Source organism: Taudactylus pleione, unplaced genomic scaffold (genome assembly GCF_031769625.1).
Source record: "Taudactylus pleione unplaced genomic scaffold, aTauple2 ptg000559l, whole genome shotgun sequence".
NCBI lineage: Eukaryota > Metazoa > Chordata > Amphibia > Anura > Myobatrachidae > Taudactylus > Taudactylus pleione.
Window position 1 is genome coordinate 2,488,640 of NW_028284961.1, and position 18,283 is coordinate 2,506,922.

The window sequence follows — 18,283 nt, forward strand, 5'->3', positions numbered from 1 at the left end:
GAAATACAGGCAGGTACTTATCCATCATGCAAAATTATCAGGGAGGCGTCTGATTGGCTCCAAATTTATTCTGCAGCAGCACAATGACCCCTAACATACAACCAATGTCATTAGGAACTATCTTCAATGTAAAGAAGAACAAGGAGTCCTGGAACTGATGATATGGCCCCCACAGAGCCCTGATCTCACCATCATCCAGTCTGTCTGGGATTACATGAAGAGACAGAAGGATATGAGTAATCAACATCCACAGAAGATCTGTGGTTAATTCTCCAAGGTGTTTGGAACAACCTCCCTGCCGAGTTCATTCAAAAACTGTGTGCAAGTGTACCTAGAAGAATTGAGGCAAAGTGCGGTCACACCAAATATTGATTTGATTTAGATTTTTCTTCTGTCCATTTACTTTGCATTTTGCTATTTGACAAAAATAAACTACTAACACTTCTATTTTTAAAAGTATTTTTACTTTGCAGCATTTTTTCCTCACCTGACTACAACCTTTGCACAGTACTGTATGTTAACAAAAGATTAAAATAGCATAAAATATACACTTAAGTATGTTAAATAATCATATTATCTTGATTTTTTAAAATATAGATAATAAAATACTAATATAAATCTAATACCGCAATACTAGTAAATATGAACAGAAGTTCTACAAGACATTTGTAGCTTCATATTACATTTTTATATGGGTCCGATGTACTGTATTGGCCAAAGGTGACAAAAACACATATAAAATGGGGTACAGCTGTGGGTGTCATACTGTAGCAGCTGTGCACCCCAGTGGTGACCCTCCCTGCAGTGACACCCGGTGCGGGAAGGGATGCCTTGTGTGCGGCACAGCTGCGCGTCCTGCCGAAAAAGGGATGTCACCTCGGGAATGGGGTGTGGCCACAGAGAAGGGGGCGTGGTCTCATGTCCCAAACCTGGTCCCCGGCCTGTGGTTATCAATGGGGTAGTGGGGGGTGCTGGAGGTGTGGGCAGTGCCGGCTCCCTCACTGTGACAGGAGCCGAGTGCTGCACTTCATGCTACAGAGCAGCACCCAGTTCCTGTCAGTGAGGGGGAGTCTGCACCTTGGTGTCACCACTCAGCGGGTGACACCCGGGATCGGCTCGCACCCCCCCACGGCCACTTTGTGACACCACCGGTGCACCCTGTTACTTTGATAGTTACATCTTTATGTATGAAAATTATTTACTAGGCACATTCATTTCAAGAATGAGACCCTCTACCAGGAAGTAAAAGAGGGGGCACTGGTGATGCAGTTCTTGATATAAAGTATCAGCCTTTATTATGATTGTGATCTTTTCATCACTTTTGCCTTAATGCTACATTTGATAGGCTGTAAATCCTGATTTATCACTTATGTCTGTTGTTTTGTGTATGAGACATCAGTGACAGTTCTCTGAGGTTTTTTCTTTCTTTTCTCTTTTAGATGGGTAAAAAAAGAAAACTCAGTTTTTTGGAGATATCTCTCATTGTGATGTTTATTTTGGTCACCAAAATGTCCATTGCGTTTGCCGTACCTAATGAGACAGAAGAACCAGGAGTCAAGGAAACCGGTAAGGACCTGGCTGAAAACAGAATAGATATTGTGCATGGAAACATATAGTATGAGCTACTGTATTATACACAATGTGTGAAATTAACAATCATGAACTTGCGGTTTTATTTAGATTTTTTCTCTGTGTTTTTTATTTTTATTTTAACTATAAAGTAACAATTTTCTTTTTATTTTATTGGCATAAGAACAATAAAACACTAAAACAATTGAGAGATAATGATGGTGTATGTTCTTTATCACTATTTGAAGAAGGGTGTGGTAATACAGTACATAACTCAAGGGGTTCCCAAACTCCACCATTACAGTCCAGGTTTTAAGGATAACCATGCTTAAGCACTTAATTAGTACCTCAGTCAATTTGATTTAACCATCTGGACTCAAACATGGATAGCCTTAAAATATGGTCTGTAATGGCAGTATTTGGGAAACTCTGATATAATTACAATATGCTATTTCATGGAATTAAATATTCCATGGTTTCCTTGAAGTTATTGCTTTCACTGCCATTGAGATTTCCTCAGGAACGAGATCCTTGAACTTATTCACAAAATGTTTAGTTGAGTCAACTTTAAAGTTCGATGAGTTGCAGGAAATTTTCAAACTTTAGATAAACTACTTATTACTAAGCGATTTTTGACCAAGGTGAACAGGTTTGACCATGTTCAAGCCAGATCTTACATGAATATACTATCTCTCTGCCTGGTTTACCATACATTTTACCACCCGCACCCATGGTAATTACAATGGAGTCACGGGTCCCTTCACACTAACAGTTATAGTGTAACCTTAGTGATTCTATTGCTTTCTCAAAGACTGGGGGCCTGATTCAGACCCACTCGCGAGCGGCTGTCCGCTCGCAAGTGGGTCAATGTTCTGGACTGAGCATGCGCACGACGGAGGGAGCTCCGTCGTGCGCATGCGCCAGACGCGACGAGCGAAGGAAAGTCCTTCGCTCGTTGTGTCTGATCAAAGGGGGCGTGCTGTCGACGTTGATTGACAGCACGCCCCCTTTGGTAGGCGTGCCGGGGGCGTGCCTCCCTGACGGGGGCCAAAATCACTCCGGAGCTTGCGGTTGAAAACCTCAACCGCAGGCTCCGGCTCGCAGTTTCGATGGTCGCGATGGTCAAGACCATCGCGGCCATCAAACTGCACGCTCGTATAGCCTGTGGGTGGTGACCCACAGCTATACGAGCTTCCAGGAGGACGCTCCATTTTCATGGAGGCCGGCCCTCATTCAGAGCGTGAGCTCTGCTCAGAGCGTACGGCTCTGAATGAGGGCCTGTGTTCTGAAGCATATATGAAGTAGACTAATAAAGAACACTTTATTTACAAAATAAGTACATTGCTTAGTTACAGAAAAGTTGTAAAGAAACAAAAGTGTTACAGGTTACAAAGACAAATGTGTTACAATTTAAAAATAAAAATAAAAAACTTACACAGAATATCACATGTGGCTTATTCTGCCCGAGAGGAACAGCAGGAAATGTCGGTACAGCCTTCAACTTATAACTTGATCCCCCCAGTCTGACACAGGACAAAGTACTCCCATACATTTTGTCTCCTGTTCACCCACCCCATAGAGGATGTCATAACCAAGTCTCTGCTGACCAGTGAATTAAATCGGGGTCCATCGTAGGACTGCCAACTTAATTTTTAATTTAAGTACAAATAACTGCACATAACTTCTCTGGTTTGATAGCTACATAAAATATGGTATACTCACATTAACCTTCATTATGTATGCTATACTATTAGTGTATGCATGATGATTTTGTGAAATGTGATTGGTTAGAAACCTCATTACTCCATTTTATTTTTTGGAGTCCCGACTTTCTGAGGATGACCAGTTTTGGGCTAGTTTTACATTACGGTAGGGAGACCCCACGCTTTGTGTCTCACTGCTATAGTGTAAAGCTGCGTACACGCAGTGATTTTTTGGACGACGGAACAATGACGATATCGTTATCATTCAATCGTCCAAAATATTGTTCAGTTTCAGCCCCAAAACGATGAACGATAATGACCAATGTGCACTCCTGTTTGTAGTTGGTCGTTATCGTTCAGCTCCCGAACCTCCCATCCAATCTGATGATATTGTCAGGTTGAACATTTATGGGGATGATGGAGGGAGCCCGGCACTGAACGATATCGTTCATGATATCATTCAGTGTTTGTGGAGCGAATCGTCCCGTGTGTACGCAGCTTAAGCCCTCCGACTGGTTCAGCCTGGTGCTGGTTATTGAAAAATCACGGGGGACCCACACCAGTTTTTCCCCTGATATTCCAGTAGCAGGCCAGGCTGAAATGGGTGAGGCTGGTCATGGATTTCATTAGGGACCCCACACAGTTTTGTTTCCTCCATCTTGAGCAAATGCTAAATAAATATATTTGTCAGTGTTACTTTAATCGATCTTTTCCATAAATATTTCTCTCTGATGTAGACTTACAAGATAATTTGTAATAATCTCAGTTCTCTCCTTATGCTGTTTGCGGTTTAAAAAAGACAGAGAGCATCTCTGGTTGTTTCTATTTTATGATGTGATTAAGGGCCTGATTCAGAGCCAGACGCTCTGACCAGAGTGCTCGCTCTGAATCAGGGATGTCCTACCTAAAAATGGAGCGGCCTCTTGGACGCTCGCATAGCTGTGGGTTACCACCCACAGCTTATGCGAGCGTCCATGATGATGGTCGCGATGGTCAAGACCATCACGACAATCGGGCTTGCGACGAGACCCTGCGGTAGGGTCTCGGTGACCGCAAGCCCTGGAGTGATTTTGGCTCTATCAGAGCCAAAATCACTCCCACTGACATCACTAGTGATGTCAGTGGGGCTGGACCCAGACGGTAGGCGTTCCCATGGGAACGCCTCCGTCTGGCAGCCACGCCCCCGGCACGCCAACCAAAGGGGGCGTGCTGTCAGTCACCATCGACAGCACGCCCCCTTTGGTGCGAGACCCCGAGCGACGGCTTCCTCGTTGCTTGCCGGGTCTCGCGCATGCGCACGACGGAGCTCCCTCCGTTGTGCGCATGCGCATTCGGGTACCATCGACCCGCTTGTGAGCGTCCTGTGCTCGCGAGTGGGTCTGAATGAGACCCTAAGTTATTAAATGAGTATCTCAGAGCATAGAACGCTTACCTCTCATACAGTCCGTTCTGTATCATATCTGATGAAGCTAAAAAACTGAAATACAATAATTATGTTTAATTTATTCCTATTTCTTTCTTTGCTCAGTAAAAGCAGAAGAAGCAGAGTGCACTGCAATAGATTTCAATAGCAGGATAGACTGTTATCCCGAGGAAGGAGCTAGCGAGGTAAGCCTGTCTATAAGCAGTGATCACTGACTCTCCTATTTCTACCATAGACATTATGCATTTAGACATTGCTGCTGCATTTGCGGGTTGCTGGGTGTTGATGGTGTTGGACATAATTTCAGTTCCTTTTTTGCTGGTGGCAGGATTAACAACAGAAATCCTATAGTGCCCTCTAACCTAATAAACATGGGCCCAGTCTATCCCACCCTTATTCAGGGGATTATAATAAATGTTGTTACTTGGTTGGGTATGGGACGCAGGTGCATGAGATCCCAGAGGTCAGAATATTAACCCGTTCCCCTCTCCCTTCCCCTAACCCTCCCTCCCCGCTGCCTAAAACTGACCTTCCCTCTAGTGCCTAAACCTAACCTCTCCCTCCCCGCACTCTAAACCTAACCTCCCCCTCCCTGCACCCTAAACCTAACCTCCCCCTCCCCGCACCCTAAACCTAACCTCCCCCTCCCTGCACCCTAAACCTAACCTCCCCCTCCCTGCACCCTAAACATAACCTCCCCCTCCCCGCACCCTAAACCTAACCTCCCCCTCCCCGCACCCTAAACCTAACCTCCCCCTCCCTGCACCCTAAACCTAACCTCCCCCTCCCTGCACCCTAAACCTAACCTCCCCCTCCCCACACCCTAAACCTAACCTCCCCCTACCCGCACCCTAAACCTGACCTCCCCCTCCCCACACCCTAAACCTAACCTCCCCCTCCCTGCACCCTAAACCTAACCTCCCCCTCCCCGCACCCTAAACCTAACCTCCCCCTCCCTGCACCCTAAACCTGACCTCCCCCTCCCCGCACTCTAAACCTGACCTCCCCCCTTAGTGCCTAAACCTGACCTCCCCCTCCCTGCACTCTAAACCTGACCTCCCCCCTTAGTGCCTAAACCTAACCTCCCCCTCCCTGCACTCTAAACCTGACCTCCCCCTTAGTGCCTAAACCTAAGCTCCCCCTCCCCCTCCCTGCACTCTAAACCTAACCACCCACCTTATTGCCTAACTCTACCCCCTCCCCCTAGTGCCTAACCCTAACCCTCCCCCTAATCCCAGTACTTATCATCAGGATGCCAGCGCCGGGATTATGACAGGTGACGGGATAGTGGTGCCAGCATCCTGCATCCTGACTATCTGTATTTTGTCCGGATCCCATTATAGCGATCTTTGTGTACCCTCCTTACCTCTATATTGTGTCCCTCCCTTTTTGCTTTCTGTATCCCATTTCTTATATGCAAAATAAATATCCTCCATCTACTGATAGCATCCATGCCCACAGGACAACGACACACAGAATGGAACTTGCTCAAATCAATTTATAAGCCCAACACAGGAGCATGTAAGGGAGGGGTTCCCCCAGCACACTGCACATAGGCCAGCCTAAAGCTACTGACATTCTACCTGATAATAGCAATGCAGAGATCTCAGCTGCATTATACATTTGCAAATATATGGTAAGCCACTAAGCCCTGGCAAGGCGTCTCTGTTCTGGTAGTCCTACATTACATAATAATTACACCTACTTTGGGTCATATATTTACAGTATGTACTTCTAAATTGAGAGCTAATTTACTGGAGGGCCCCTTCCAATATGGCACTACAAGGATCAGCCTACCCTCCAATAACTGATCCCATCCATGCCGCACAGGACATTGATTTTTTGTAATCTAGATTAACCCCTCCCTGACATGCACCTGTGATGGCCCTATATAGTGATTTCATCAACTTCCATTCCGTGTGTCATTGTCCGGTCACTAAGTGGATGCACTGGGATAGCCCGTGTTATGGGCGTGTTATGGGATTGTAATGGGTGTGTTATGGGCGTGTTATGGGATTGTTATGGGCGTGTTATGGGCGTGTTATGGGCGTGTTATGGGAGTGTTATGGGATTGTTATGGGAGTGTTATGGGCGTGTTCTGGGCGTGTTCTGGGCGTGTTATGTGCGTGTTATGGGATTGTTATGGGCGTGTTATGGGCGTGTTATGGGATTGTTATGGGCGTGTTACGGGCGTGTTACGGGCGTGTTATGTGCGTGTTATGGGATTGTTATGGGCGTGTTATGGGATTGTTATGGGATTGTTATGGGCGTGTTATGGGCGTGTTATGGGCGTGTTATGGGATTGTTATGGGCGTGTTATGGGCGTGTTATGGGCGTGTTATGGGCGTGTTATGGGCGTGTTATGGGCGTGTTATGGGCTTGTTATGGGCGTGTTATGGGCGTGTTATGGGCGTGTTATGGGCGTGTTATGGGCGTGTTATGGGCGTGTTATGGGCGTGTTTAGTTGCTTGATATGGGATTGTTATAGGACTGTTATGGGCGTGTTATGGGCGTGTTATGGGATTGTTATGGGCATGTTATGTGCATGTTATGTGCGTGTTATGGGATTGCTATGGACGTGTTATGGGCATGTTATGGGCGTGTTATGGGCGTGTTATGTGCATGTTATGTGCGTGTTATGGGATTAATATGGGCGTGTTATGGGCGTGTTATGGGATTGTTATGGGCGTGTTATGTGCGTGTTATGTGCGTGTTATGGGATTGTTAAGGGCGTGGTATGGGCGTGGTATGGGCGTGTTATGGGATTGTTATGGGCGTGTTATGGGCGTGTTATGGGCGTGTTATGGGCGTGTTATGGGCGTGTTATGGGATTGTTATGGGAATGTGATAGGCATGTTATGGGCGTGTTATGGGATTGTTATGGGCGTGTTATGGGATTGTTATGGGCGTGTTATGGGAGTGTTATGGGAGTGTTATGGGCGTGTTATGGGCGTGTTAAGGGCGTGTTATGGGATTGTTGCGGACGTGTTGCTGACAGTAGCTGTGGACGGAGATGCAGAATAGTTCACACTGAGGCCCTGATTCAGAGCCGCTCGCTATTTGCGGTCGTTCGTTCAAAAACAAGGGGTGGCTATTCAAATGAACCATTCGCTCTTTGCGGTCTGTTCACGCCTCTAAGTCTGAACGAGCAAGCATAACTTGAGGTTGTAATTTTGAAAAATACGCCCCCTGGCCGCTCGCACCATACGTCATGTCCGCTATTTAATAGATTAATCGAGTACATCGAATAGCGTATGAACTGCTCGCTATTCTTGTGGCTGGTTTTTTCAACCGCTATTTTGCGAGCAGTTCTGAGTTAAAAAAAAACAAGTAACGTGGTCAATGACGCTGGTGGATTAATTATGCACACCCATAAAACGCCCGTTATGACCTTTACGCACGCCTGCGTTCTGATCTCCACTCCCCATTTTCAAGCACCTTCCCCTGTTACCACCCACATACGCCTCCTCCTGTCACTCAAAATAGCAGGCATTCGCTATATAGCGAACAAACGATTTTCGGCCGCACTGACTGGTTCGCGTATGCGTATTACAATCCGTATGCATGTGCAGATGTGCGAACATCGGTCAGAACTAACGAGCGGCCGCTTACGAGCGGCTCTGAATCAAGACCTGAGGCCATATCAGACAGACATAGGGCTAGTGCAAGTTTCATTGGTGCAACCAAAGGTGCGACCGAAGATGCTGAAAGCAGTTGCCGTGGTCCTTGCACGTGCAGACGCAGGGATGTACACTAGGGAAGGGCGTGTAGCGATAGTTGCAGAAGCGATACTGATGAAAGACGCACACAGGGAAGCTGCAGTGTCCGACTGGTACAAAGTTCATATACTTTTGCAAAAAAAAAAGGTCTGTGCTCCATTCCGTAATAACAGGAATTCCCTAGAAATATCCTTCCGGTCTCTACTGTTTATTGCATTATAATAACCTTGATTTGACACTATTAAATGTCCTTTCTGTGCTGCTCCACAACGCACATCAGCGCCATGTCATTTAAGAGGATTTTGCACTGCACAAAACTTATTCTAATGGTAACTTTTTGGGCACTGTGTCACTGTCCCCCCCATGGGCTGCAGACAGAGGGCAGGATTGGGGGGTACTGTGTCACTGCCCCCCCGTGGGCTGCAGGCAGAGGGGAGGATTGGCTGGCACTTGGTCACTGTCCCCACCCACGGGTCGCAGGCAGAGGGGAGGATTGGGGGGCACTGTGTTACTGTCCCACCCGTGGGCCGCAGGCAGAGGGCAGGATTGGGGGGCACTGTATCACTGTCCCCCCGTGGGCCGCAGGCAGAGGGCAGGATTGGGGGGCACTGTGCCACTGTCCCCCCGTGGGCCGCAGGCAGAGGGCAGGGTTGGGGGGCACTTGGTCACCACTGCTGTGCATAGCATCACCCACACTGTGCTGGGAGAGTCTGGGACCTGCACAGCAGCTCCTGCAGCACCAGGCAAGACCCCAGCATGACAAAAACAGAGGGTATGACATGCCCCCACTCCCCCTAAATGTGCCCACCAGGTGCTTTAGGACATGCACTGAAGGCACACGCAAGAGAGTCCTGACACCATCCTCCCCACTGTTAGGATATAGGCAACTATATAAAACTGAGCACATTATGTTGGCTATTATATAAAGCCAAACACATTCTGCCAACAATATACAAAAAGAAGTCACTTCTTATGGCTGGTAAACAAAGCAGAATACATACAGGACTGGTACCTCATATAAGAAGCAGAGGGCCTGATTCATCATGGATCGCTATTCTGCTTATACCCATGCAGCGCAGTAGCTAATATCAGCGGCGATATGTAAATGTTTGCATTCGCTTAGCGATCGCAGCCTGACATAAGGACGCCCACTTCCCTTTACTCACATCCGTACACTTGGGCAACATAGCAAAATAATCGGTAACATCGTGTAACATCGGAACCATACGCACAGTTACGGCAGCTCAGACCTCTCTCAGGAATTGCTTACTTCAGCGCAGGCAATGAGGCCTCAGGCTGCGTATGGTATTGCAGTGGATAATTTACGCACGCCCCTGCAACGGCGTTGAAACGCACTGGCATAAATACATTCGCCCGTCCCTCCCCTCATCACCACCCACATATACGGCACTTCCTATCAATCACTCTGCCACGGATCTTTGTGGCCACTGTGATTGCAGTCCCGATCGCAGTGGCGGTTTCGCACACGCACACTGCAATGTATACGCATGCGCTGTAAGCAACAACCATCCAATTGCGTGTATAAGCAACTGCGATCTTTGCTAAATGAGGCCTGGAATCTATTACACAGTCATTTGTATGATGCAGAGTTTATATGGGTGTGCTTAGGCACACCCTAATGTCAGGCACTCCCCTCAGACACGCCTGCAGTGATCGCTGATGTTTAAGTACCCCCCCCATGGCTCCCAGTGCCCGGCCAGGACAGATTACTGACCAGGCTAAACATGGGCACAGTTGCTCCGCCTCCCAGTGCCCCCTGACCCTGAGTATGTGTATAGTGGACATTAGTTAGGGGTTAGGCTGCCCTTAGTTACGATATTATTACCAACCCTCACCAACTGTATGCCCAGAGAAAGCTCTTTGAGACGGTGCAGATGAGGAGGGATTTGGGGGCCCGGGTTGGAGGGATTTCTAATCGGGTGAGGGAGCTGAGCTGATAACTACAGGAAGTGTCCAACTTATAAACAGCTAACATAATAATTATATATTTTTTGCACATCCCTATATTCTGAAACACAGCTCTATACACCAGCACAGAGCCCTATTGTCAAGTTGCAGTTCTGTAAGGCCATTGACCTCACCGGCCTCCGTTGTTATTCATCTTGTCAGACATCAGCGATGCCCTCTCCACATGCTCATCCTGCCTGGGACGCTGGCTGACCGTGGTTTCCATCTAGTCAGTGCTTCTCACCTAATATCATCTGGCTGCATCAGCGGCTCCTACGCTGTCCTCACACACCGGTTCTCATCCCAGCCTGCACAGCCAATCAGCTCCTAACTGCCATGTTGCCGAATATGGCCCGTATTCCATTAGCCGCGAAAAGTCGAGATCCCCGGAAAAGTATCGCGGATTGCGACTTTTCGCCAGTTAGAAACTTATCTTCGTATTCAACTGCAAATGCTTTTCGCGTACGCGATAAAGATTCGCCTCTGAATAGGTGGAGAAAAAAGTGCAAAATCGCTATTTTGGGGTGCAAAGGTGGCAAAATCACTCAGAACCCTTCGGACAGCCCCCCAAAGGATAACTGCGTCCAAAAATCCCTAAAAAAAAAGTGAGGAACACCCCAAAAAAACACTTTGAAATTGGGGGTGAAAAAGTATAAAGTGGGGGTACAAACTTAAAACTAGCAAAATAGACTTTTTGGGGATCTGCTAGTATGAGTGAGGTGTTTTTAGGATTGCAGGTGCGTGCGTAAAGTGCATTTTTTTCCCGTTTTTTTAAACTTCACTTTAGCGTCTTTAAACCATGCTTGCACCCATTTTCAAGTACCCCAAATTTGACAGGACTACTTATTTTCACACAAAAAAACTGCTAAATGCCATTCTTTACCACTTGTGTAAAGACGCTAATTAGAAGCAATTGACACAACTTAATTGCCCCAAATAGCTTTATTAGGGCTAATCAGGGGCAACTACATTGATCCCCAATGTTAGTGCATGTTTTTGGGGGTGTCAGATTGATATCCCTAATTCTGAGAGCACTTTTCGTCTGTTTTACATTCGCCTGGTCACGTTTTCGCGTCTTTTGGAATCGAATACGTTGAATAGCGGGGGCGCGCACAAAAAGTTTTTGCGTCCAAAACACGCGATGCTGGCAAAAAGTACGGCATGCGAAAATGTTTTGCGGGTGCAGAACTAATTCAACACCGCCCTAAGTTAGAAATATGACACTTAGAAACTGATTGGTTGGCACTTTATCTCTCTCCAAGGTTTGATAAATCTCCCCCCAGTTCTGTTGCATGCGCAGTTGCAAATGATTGCGTTACCCAGCCACGAAGCAAACTTTTGTGGAACTCTGAACCAGCTGCGTAGTCTATGCTTTGCCACCAGCTTTGCTCGTTAGACCTCTCTGTAGCAGAATACTGTCTCTATTATCTGTGATAGTGATATTTTCTTTTATGTCCCCTTGTTTAATGACTTTACTATTGTTATTTCTGATAACAGGCGGGCTGCATAGAACGAGGATGTTGCTGGGTGCCTTATAATGAGTACGCTGCACCCTGGTGTTTCTTTACACTCAGCCATGGATATGAAGTTGTCGGTGGGAAGATTAGCACCACAAAAGGTAACACAGGACACCGTAGGTTGATATTTACCAAATGATTCAACTTTCTGTTCAGTACGAAGAATTCACCTTCTCTTTCCTATGATTTCATTATTGTATATGTTCAGTTTGTTTCTCAAATTGTACAGTGATCCTTATTATGGTGGAGCTGCTAAATATATTGGGTGGAATGTTCTAAGCATTGTATCCATGATACATTCCGCCACTTATCGTGTACATATCGGTGTTAATTACGCTGGAATGTACCTAGATTTGCGATTCTAATCACAAAGGCCAGCTCTACCGATAAGAGGGATAGAGGGACTTCCGAGTTTAATACCCAGAATTCCCTCTGTGCATGCACAGAATGGCTTGTGCCGCTGCGGAGGACACTGGGAGGGATCCAATTTGGATTTCTCTAAGGAGAATTACAGAAAGAAGTCTATAGGCATCTACTGGGTAATGCCATTTAAAGATGGCGATATCCCCTCTTGGTCCTGGTACGGAATATAATGCATTCCGGAGCTTGGTAAATACTAGAAGTGCGATCAGACCCCCGAAAACGGCATATTCGGGGGCTTGACCGCATTTTGGCCATTGTCGCTTTAAAATATATTAATATAAAATAGTGTTTTATACTGTACAGTAGTTTGGGTATCATTTAATTTCAAAAGGAGACTGTGGAAATGATGCAGTGTTGACTGAAGTTTTTGCTTGAACAGAACATAAATTATTCTCCTTGTTTCAAAGAATAAAAAAAGAATATGTCATTTATGTGCAGGGTTTGATGCTCAGCTGAAGAGGCTGCCTACACCGAAAGTGTTTGGGACAGAAATAGAGGATCTGCTTCTTACTGCGGAAATACAGTCCAAAAACCGCTTTAGATTTAAGGTCTGTTTAATGCAAACACTGAAACACTTGTACTGTATGTAGACAACTATTGTACTTGCTTGGGTTACAGCAGGAGTGCCCACAGTAATGCCAGCCAGGGGCTTGCAGCCTGCATAGCTTATGTTGGGTGCCCACAGTAATACCAGCCAGGGGCTTGCAGCCTGCATAGCTTATGTTGGGTGCCCACAGTAATACCAGCCAGGGGCTTGCAGCCTGCATAGCTTGTGTTGGGTGCCCACAATAATGCCAGCCAGCGGCTTGCAGCCTGCATAGCTTGTGTTGGGTGCCCACAGTAATACCAGCCAGGGGCTTGCAGCCTGCATAGCTTGTGTTGGGTGCCCACAATAATGCCAGCCAGCGGCTTGCAGCCTGCATAGCTTGTGTTGGGTGCCCACAGTAATACCAGCCAAGGGCTTGCAGCCTGCATAGCTTGTGTTGGGTGCCCAAAGTAATGCCAGCCAGGGGCTTGCAGCCTGCATAGCTTGTGTTGCTTTAGGCCAGCCTATTCTAGCTATCACCATTGAGGCTGCCAGGAAAGTTATCTCTAGGACATACTTCATACTGTACCTTTCCATTGTTGTGTTGAGGGATTAATAGATGGTAAGTTTCTCAGGCTAGTGCTGTTTGGTGGGAGAATGGTTAGGAGCAAGCTACTGAGAGGAAAATAAGGAGTTACACTGATATAATGGACGTAGGACCCGATGATTTGCGTACAACTCCGATGGCTCTGTGGGGAGAACCACTGGTCTGTGTATAAGTTGGGGAAGCTGCCTGCAATGGACAATTCTTACACTACAGCAATACAGAAAGTGTTACTGTTTTATGTAGCATGAAAATATTCAATAACTTTCTTGTACTGACTAAAATGTTTATTACACGGGGAAAAGATCAGTGATTCCAGCTCCCGTTAGCATTGACACAGGACGGGGACCATTAGAAGAAGGTATGGGCTGAGACCTGACACTGTGAGACCTGAGCATATGGTTAATGACAGGATCAATACATTCCCTGACAGATTACCGGTGAGCAGGTGTCTGGGGCACATACATTATAGTGCAGAGCGTCATGTCTAGCACATTGTTTTTACTTTTAAACTTAATCCAATTATTATTACTAACATACATTAGTTGCATTATTATTATTATTATTATTATTATTATTATTAGTTCACCATATACAACATTTCGAGGTTTCAGTGAGCACAATCCTCACATCCAATATTACCGGTGGGGAAGAATAGAGACCGGCACCTATATGAGAGCCGGTGAGTCGCCCTTCCAGGTTGGGCAACATGCTGAATCCAGTTGCCTAGGAACTTGGTAAACAACTATAAGACCTGGGTGCAGATGATACAGGACTGGAGACGGACCCCCTAAGTTTCTGATCTCCATAGTAACGCCCCACCACCACTATAGCTATGCCACTGGCTATTGGGCTAATAAATGCCTTTGTTTTCTTTCCGTGTTCTAGTGTAAGGCCTCACCCACATAAGAACAGACCTTGCCTAAAATGTGAATAAACCACATCCATATTTTGTGACTACATCCTATAGATTTAGAGCTGGCTCAAGTCCAACTGAGATCTATGGCTTCTTCTTTGATAAGATTGAGCACCCCTGTACTTCACTTGGTGGCTCTAGAGGTGATTCTGCAGCACAGTCCAAAATTCAAATAGGGGAGCGACACCAACTGCCACCCTAACTGCTGCCAAACATGACCGGCCGGGAGTCACTGGCAGTTGGTGTGGTTCCCCTGTTTGAATTTTGGACTGCGCTGCAGCCTCACCTCTGGGGCCTCCATCCACCAGCCTCTGCATTGTTCTTCTTTGAAACTGGTTTCGGGATTACAGATTAGCATTGAAACATGTCTCTATTTTAATTAAGGCTGTTACCCAATAAGACATAATGTACAGTATTTTTCAGGATTCATGTTTACCTTTAAACAAGAGTTGTGTTCTCTAGTAATTTCCTCAAATGTGAAATGTTATTTTTGTTTTCTCTGTAGATCACAGACCCGATGAATAATAGATTTGAAGTCCCTCACGAGCACGTAAAAGATTTTACTGGAACAGCTGAACCAAACCCAAATTATGATGTGGAATTGGTAGAGAATCCGTTTGGCGTTAAGGTTGTGAGGAAAACACCCGATGTCAGAGTACTGTAAGTATATATATATATATATATATATATATATATATATATTGTAAATAAATGTATATTTTGCTATTTACTTATCTTTTTACAATTTTATAATATACATTAACAATCATCTATGCCTCAGTAGTCTTAGTGGTTGATGTTAAAGAGAAAATTAAGAATCCGCACAGAAGATTTATATATAATAATCAAATATTGTTTTCCAACACATAGGTGGTCGTTAGTTGCAAGCGGTCGCACTGAATCAGGGCGGCCGCTTGCATCCTGGACGACCGCCTCCTTGTCGATCGGTAAGATGTGGCTTACCACCCACAGCTTAACGACCGACCAGGTTGATGGTGAACACCATCGTGACCATCGGGGCTTACAACCAGACCCTAAGGTTGGGTCTGGGCACTCGTAAGCCCCAGGGAGCTTCCTGCTCTGAAAGAGCAGGAAACTCCCCACTGACATCACTGATGATGTCAGTGCGGCCACCCACAAAACGGTAGGCGTTCATTAAGGAACGCCTCAGTTTTGGAAACCACCCCCCCGGCCAGCCTACAAAACGGGGCGAGCTGTGGATCAACATCGACAGCCGCCCCTTTTGTAGAGAGCTCCGGAGCGGCAGAGTTCTCTGTCACTCCTGGGCTTGCGCACGTGCAGTGCGGCCGCTGCACATGCGCAGGACTAACCATCGAGTCAGTTGCGAGCGCATCGGCGATTGCTACCGACTATGAATGAGGTTCATAGTGTATAGGAGCCCAATTCTGAGTTAAAAATCACTTGGTGACGCTTCCTAGACCTTAAGTTTAGACTAGGGGTGTGCACCGGCCACTTTTCGTGTTTTGTGTTTTGGTTTTGGATCTGGATCTTTCTTCGTGTTTTGGATCTGGATTGGTTTTGCCAAAACCACCCTTCCGTGTTTTGGGTTCTGGGTTTTGTGTTTTGGATCTGTATTTTTTTGAAAAAAAGCATAAAAACAGCTAAAATCACAGAATTTGTAGGTTTTTCTGCTCCTATGCTATTATTAACCTCAATAACCTTAATTTCCACTCATTTCCAGTCTATTCTGAACACCTCACACCTCACAATAGTGTTTTTATGTCCAAAAGGTTGCACCGAGGTAGCTGGATGACTATGCTAAGCGACACGAGTGGGCGGCACAAACACGTGACCCATCTAGGAGTGACACTGCAGTGGCAGGCAGGATGGCAGTTAGAAAAACTAGGCCCCAAACTGTACATAATGCAAAGAAAAAAAGAGGTGCAAGATGGAATTGTCCTTGGGCCCTCCCACCCACCCTTATGTTGTATAAACAGGACATGCACACTTTAACAAATCAATCATTTCAGCGCCAGGGTCTGCCACACAACTGTGGCTGAAATGATTGGTTCGTTTGGGCCCCCACAAAACAAGCTGGCAATTAATGTGTCCCTGCACAAACTGGCTCTACGGAGGCAAGATGTCATCCTCATCCTCCTCATCCACCGATTCCTCACCCTCTTCAGTGTGTACATCCTCATCCTCACAAAGTATTAACTCGTCCCCACTTGAATCCACCACCACAGGTCCCTCTGTACCTTCTGGAGGCTGGTCTCCCTGGAAGAGCTGATAATTCATTTTGATGAACATCATCTTCTCCACATTCTGTGGAAGCAACCTCCTACGCCTTTCGCTGACAAGGTTCCCGGCTGCACTAAACACTCTTTCGGAGTACACACTGGAGGGGGGGCAACTCAGGTAAAATAGAGCCAGTTTGTACAGGGGCCTCCAAATTGCCTCTTTTTCCTGCCAGTACAGGTATGGACTGTCTGACATGCCTACTTGGATGCTGTCACCGATGTAATCCTCCACCATTCTGTCAATGGTGACAGTATCATATGCAGTGACAGTAGACATGTCAGAAATTGTTGCCAGGTCCTTCAGTCCGGACCAGATGTCCAAACTTGGTCCTGCCTGCCCTGCATCACCGCCAGCGGGTTGCTTAGGATACCTAAGTTTTTTCCTGGCAGCCCCAGTTGCGGGAGAAAATGAAGAAGGAGCCGTTGACGTGTCACGTTCCGCTTCAGCTGACAGTGTGTTCACCAGCAGGTCTTTGCACCTCTGCAGGCTTGTGTCGGCCGGAAAGAGAGACACCACATAGGCTTTAAACCTAGGATCGAGCACGGTGGCCAAAATGTAGTGGTCTGATTTCAACAGATTGACCACCCTGGAATCCTGGCAAAGCGAATGAAGGGCTTCATCCACAAGTCCCACATGCCGAGCGGAATCGCTCCGTCTTAGCTCCTCCTTCACTTTCTCCAGCTGCTTCTGCAAAAGCCTGATGAGGGGAATGACCTGACTCAAGCTGGCAGTGTCTGAACTGACTTCACGTGTGGCAAGTTCGAAGGGCTGAAGAACCTTGCACAACACGGAAATCATTCTCCACTGCGCTTGAGTCAGGTGCATACCCCCTCCTTTGCCTATGTCATAGGTGGATGTATAGGCTTGTATGGCCTTTTGCTGCTCCTCCATCCTCTGAAGCATATAGAGGGTTGAGTTCCACCGCGTCACAACCTCTTGCTTCAGGTGATGGCGGGGCAGGTTCAAGAGTGTTTGCTGGCGCTCCAGTCTTCAGCACGCAGTCGCTGAATGGCGAAAGTGGCCAGAAATTTTTCGGGCCACCCAAAGCGTCTCCTGCACGCCCCTGTCGCTTTTCAGAAAATTCTGCACCACCAAGTTTATTGTGTGAGCAAAACATGGGACGTGCTGGAATTTGCCCAGATGTAATGCCCGCACAATATTGGTGGCGTTGTCAGATATCACAAATCCCCAGGAGAGTCTAAGTGGGGTAAGCCACTGGGCGATGATTTCCCTCAGTTTCTCTAAGAGGTTGTCGGCGGTGTGCCTCTTACTGAAACCGGTGATACACAGCGTAGCCTGCCTTGTAACGAGCTGGCGTTTCTGAGATGCTGCTACTGGTGACGCTGCTGCTGTTGCTGCGTAAGGTGATACATCTACCCAGTGGGCTGTCACAGTCATATAGTCCTTAGTCTGCCCTGTTCCACTTGTCCACATGTCCGTGGTTAAGTGGACATTGTGTACAACGGCATTTTTCAGGACACTGAGGACACTTTTTCTGACGTTTCTGTACAGTCTCGGTATCGCCTGCCTAGTGAAGTGGAATCTAGACGGGATTTGGAACCGGGGACACACTACCTCCATCAATTGTCTAAATCCCACTGCACTAATGGCGGATACCGGACGCACGTCTAACACCAACATAGCAGTCAAGGC

General features: G+C 46.7%; 1 protein-coding gene across 1 annotated transcript in view; it reads left to right on the forward strand.

Annotated features, from left to right (window-relative positions):
• The first annotated feature begins 1,439 nt into the window (after positions 1 to 1,439).
• LOC148481847 (maltase-glucoamylase-like) overlaps positions 1,440 to 18,283 on the forward strand; it is a 212,421-nt gene continuing 195,577 nt past the window's right edge. The window contains exons 1-5 of the mRNA XM_088452934.1: positions 1,440 to 1,566; positions 4,801 to 4,880; positions 11,880 to 12,000; positions 12,761 to 12,870; positions 14,874 to 15,028. Coding sequence (XP_088309060.1) covers positions 1,440 to 1,566; positions 4,801 to 4,880; positions 11,880 to 12,000; positions 12,761 to 12,870; positions 14,874 to 15,028 — 593 coding nt within the window. The remainder of the gene's footprint in view (positions 1,567 to 4,800; positions 4,881 to 11,879; positions 12,001 to 12,760; positions 12,871 to 14,873; positions 15,029 to 18,283) is intronic.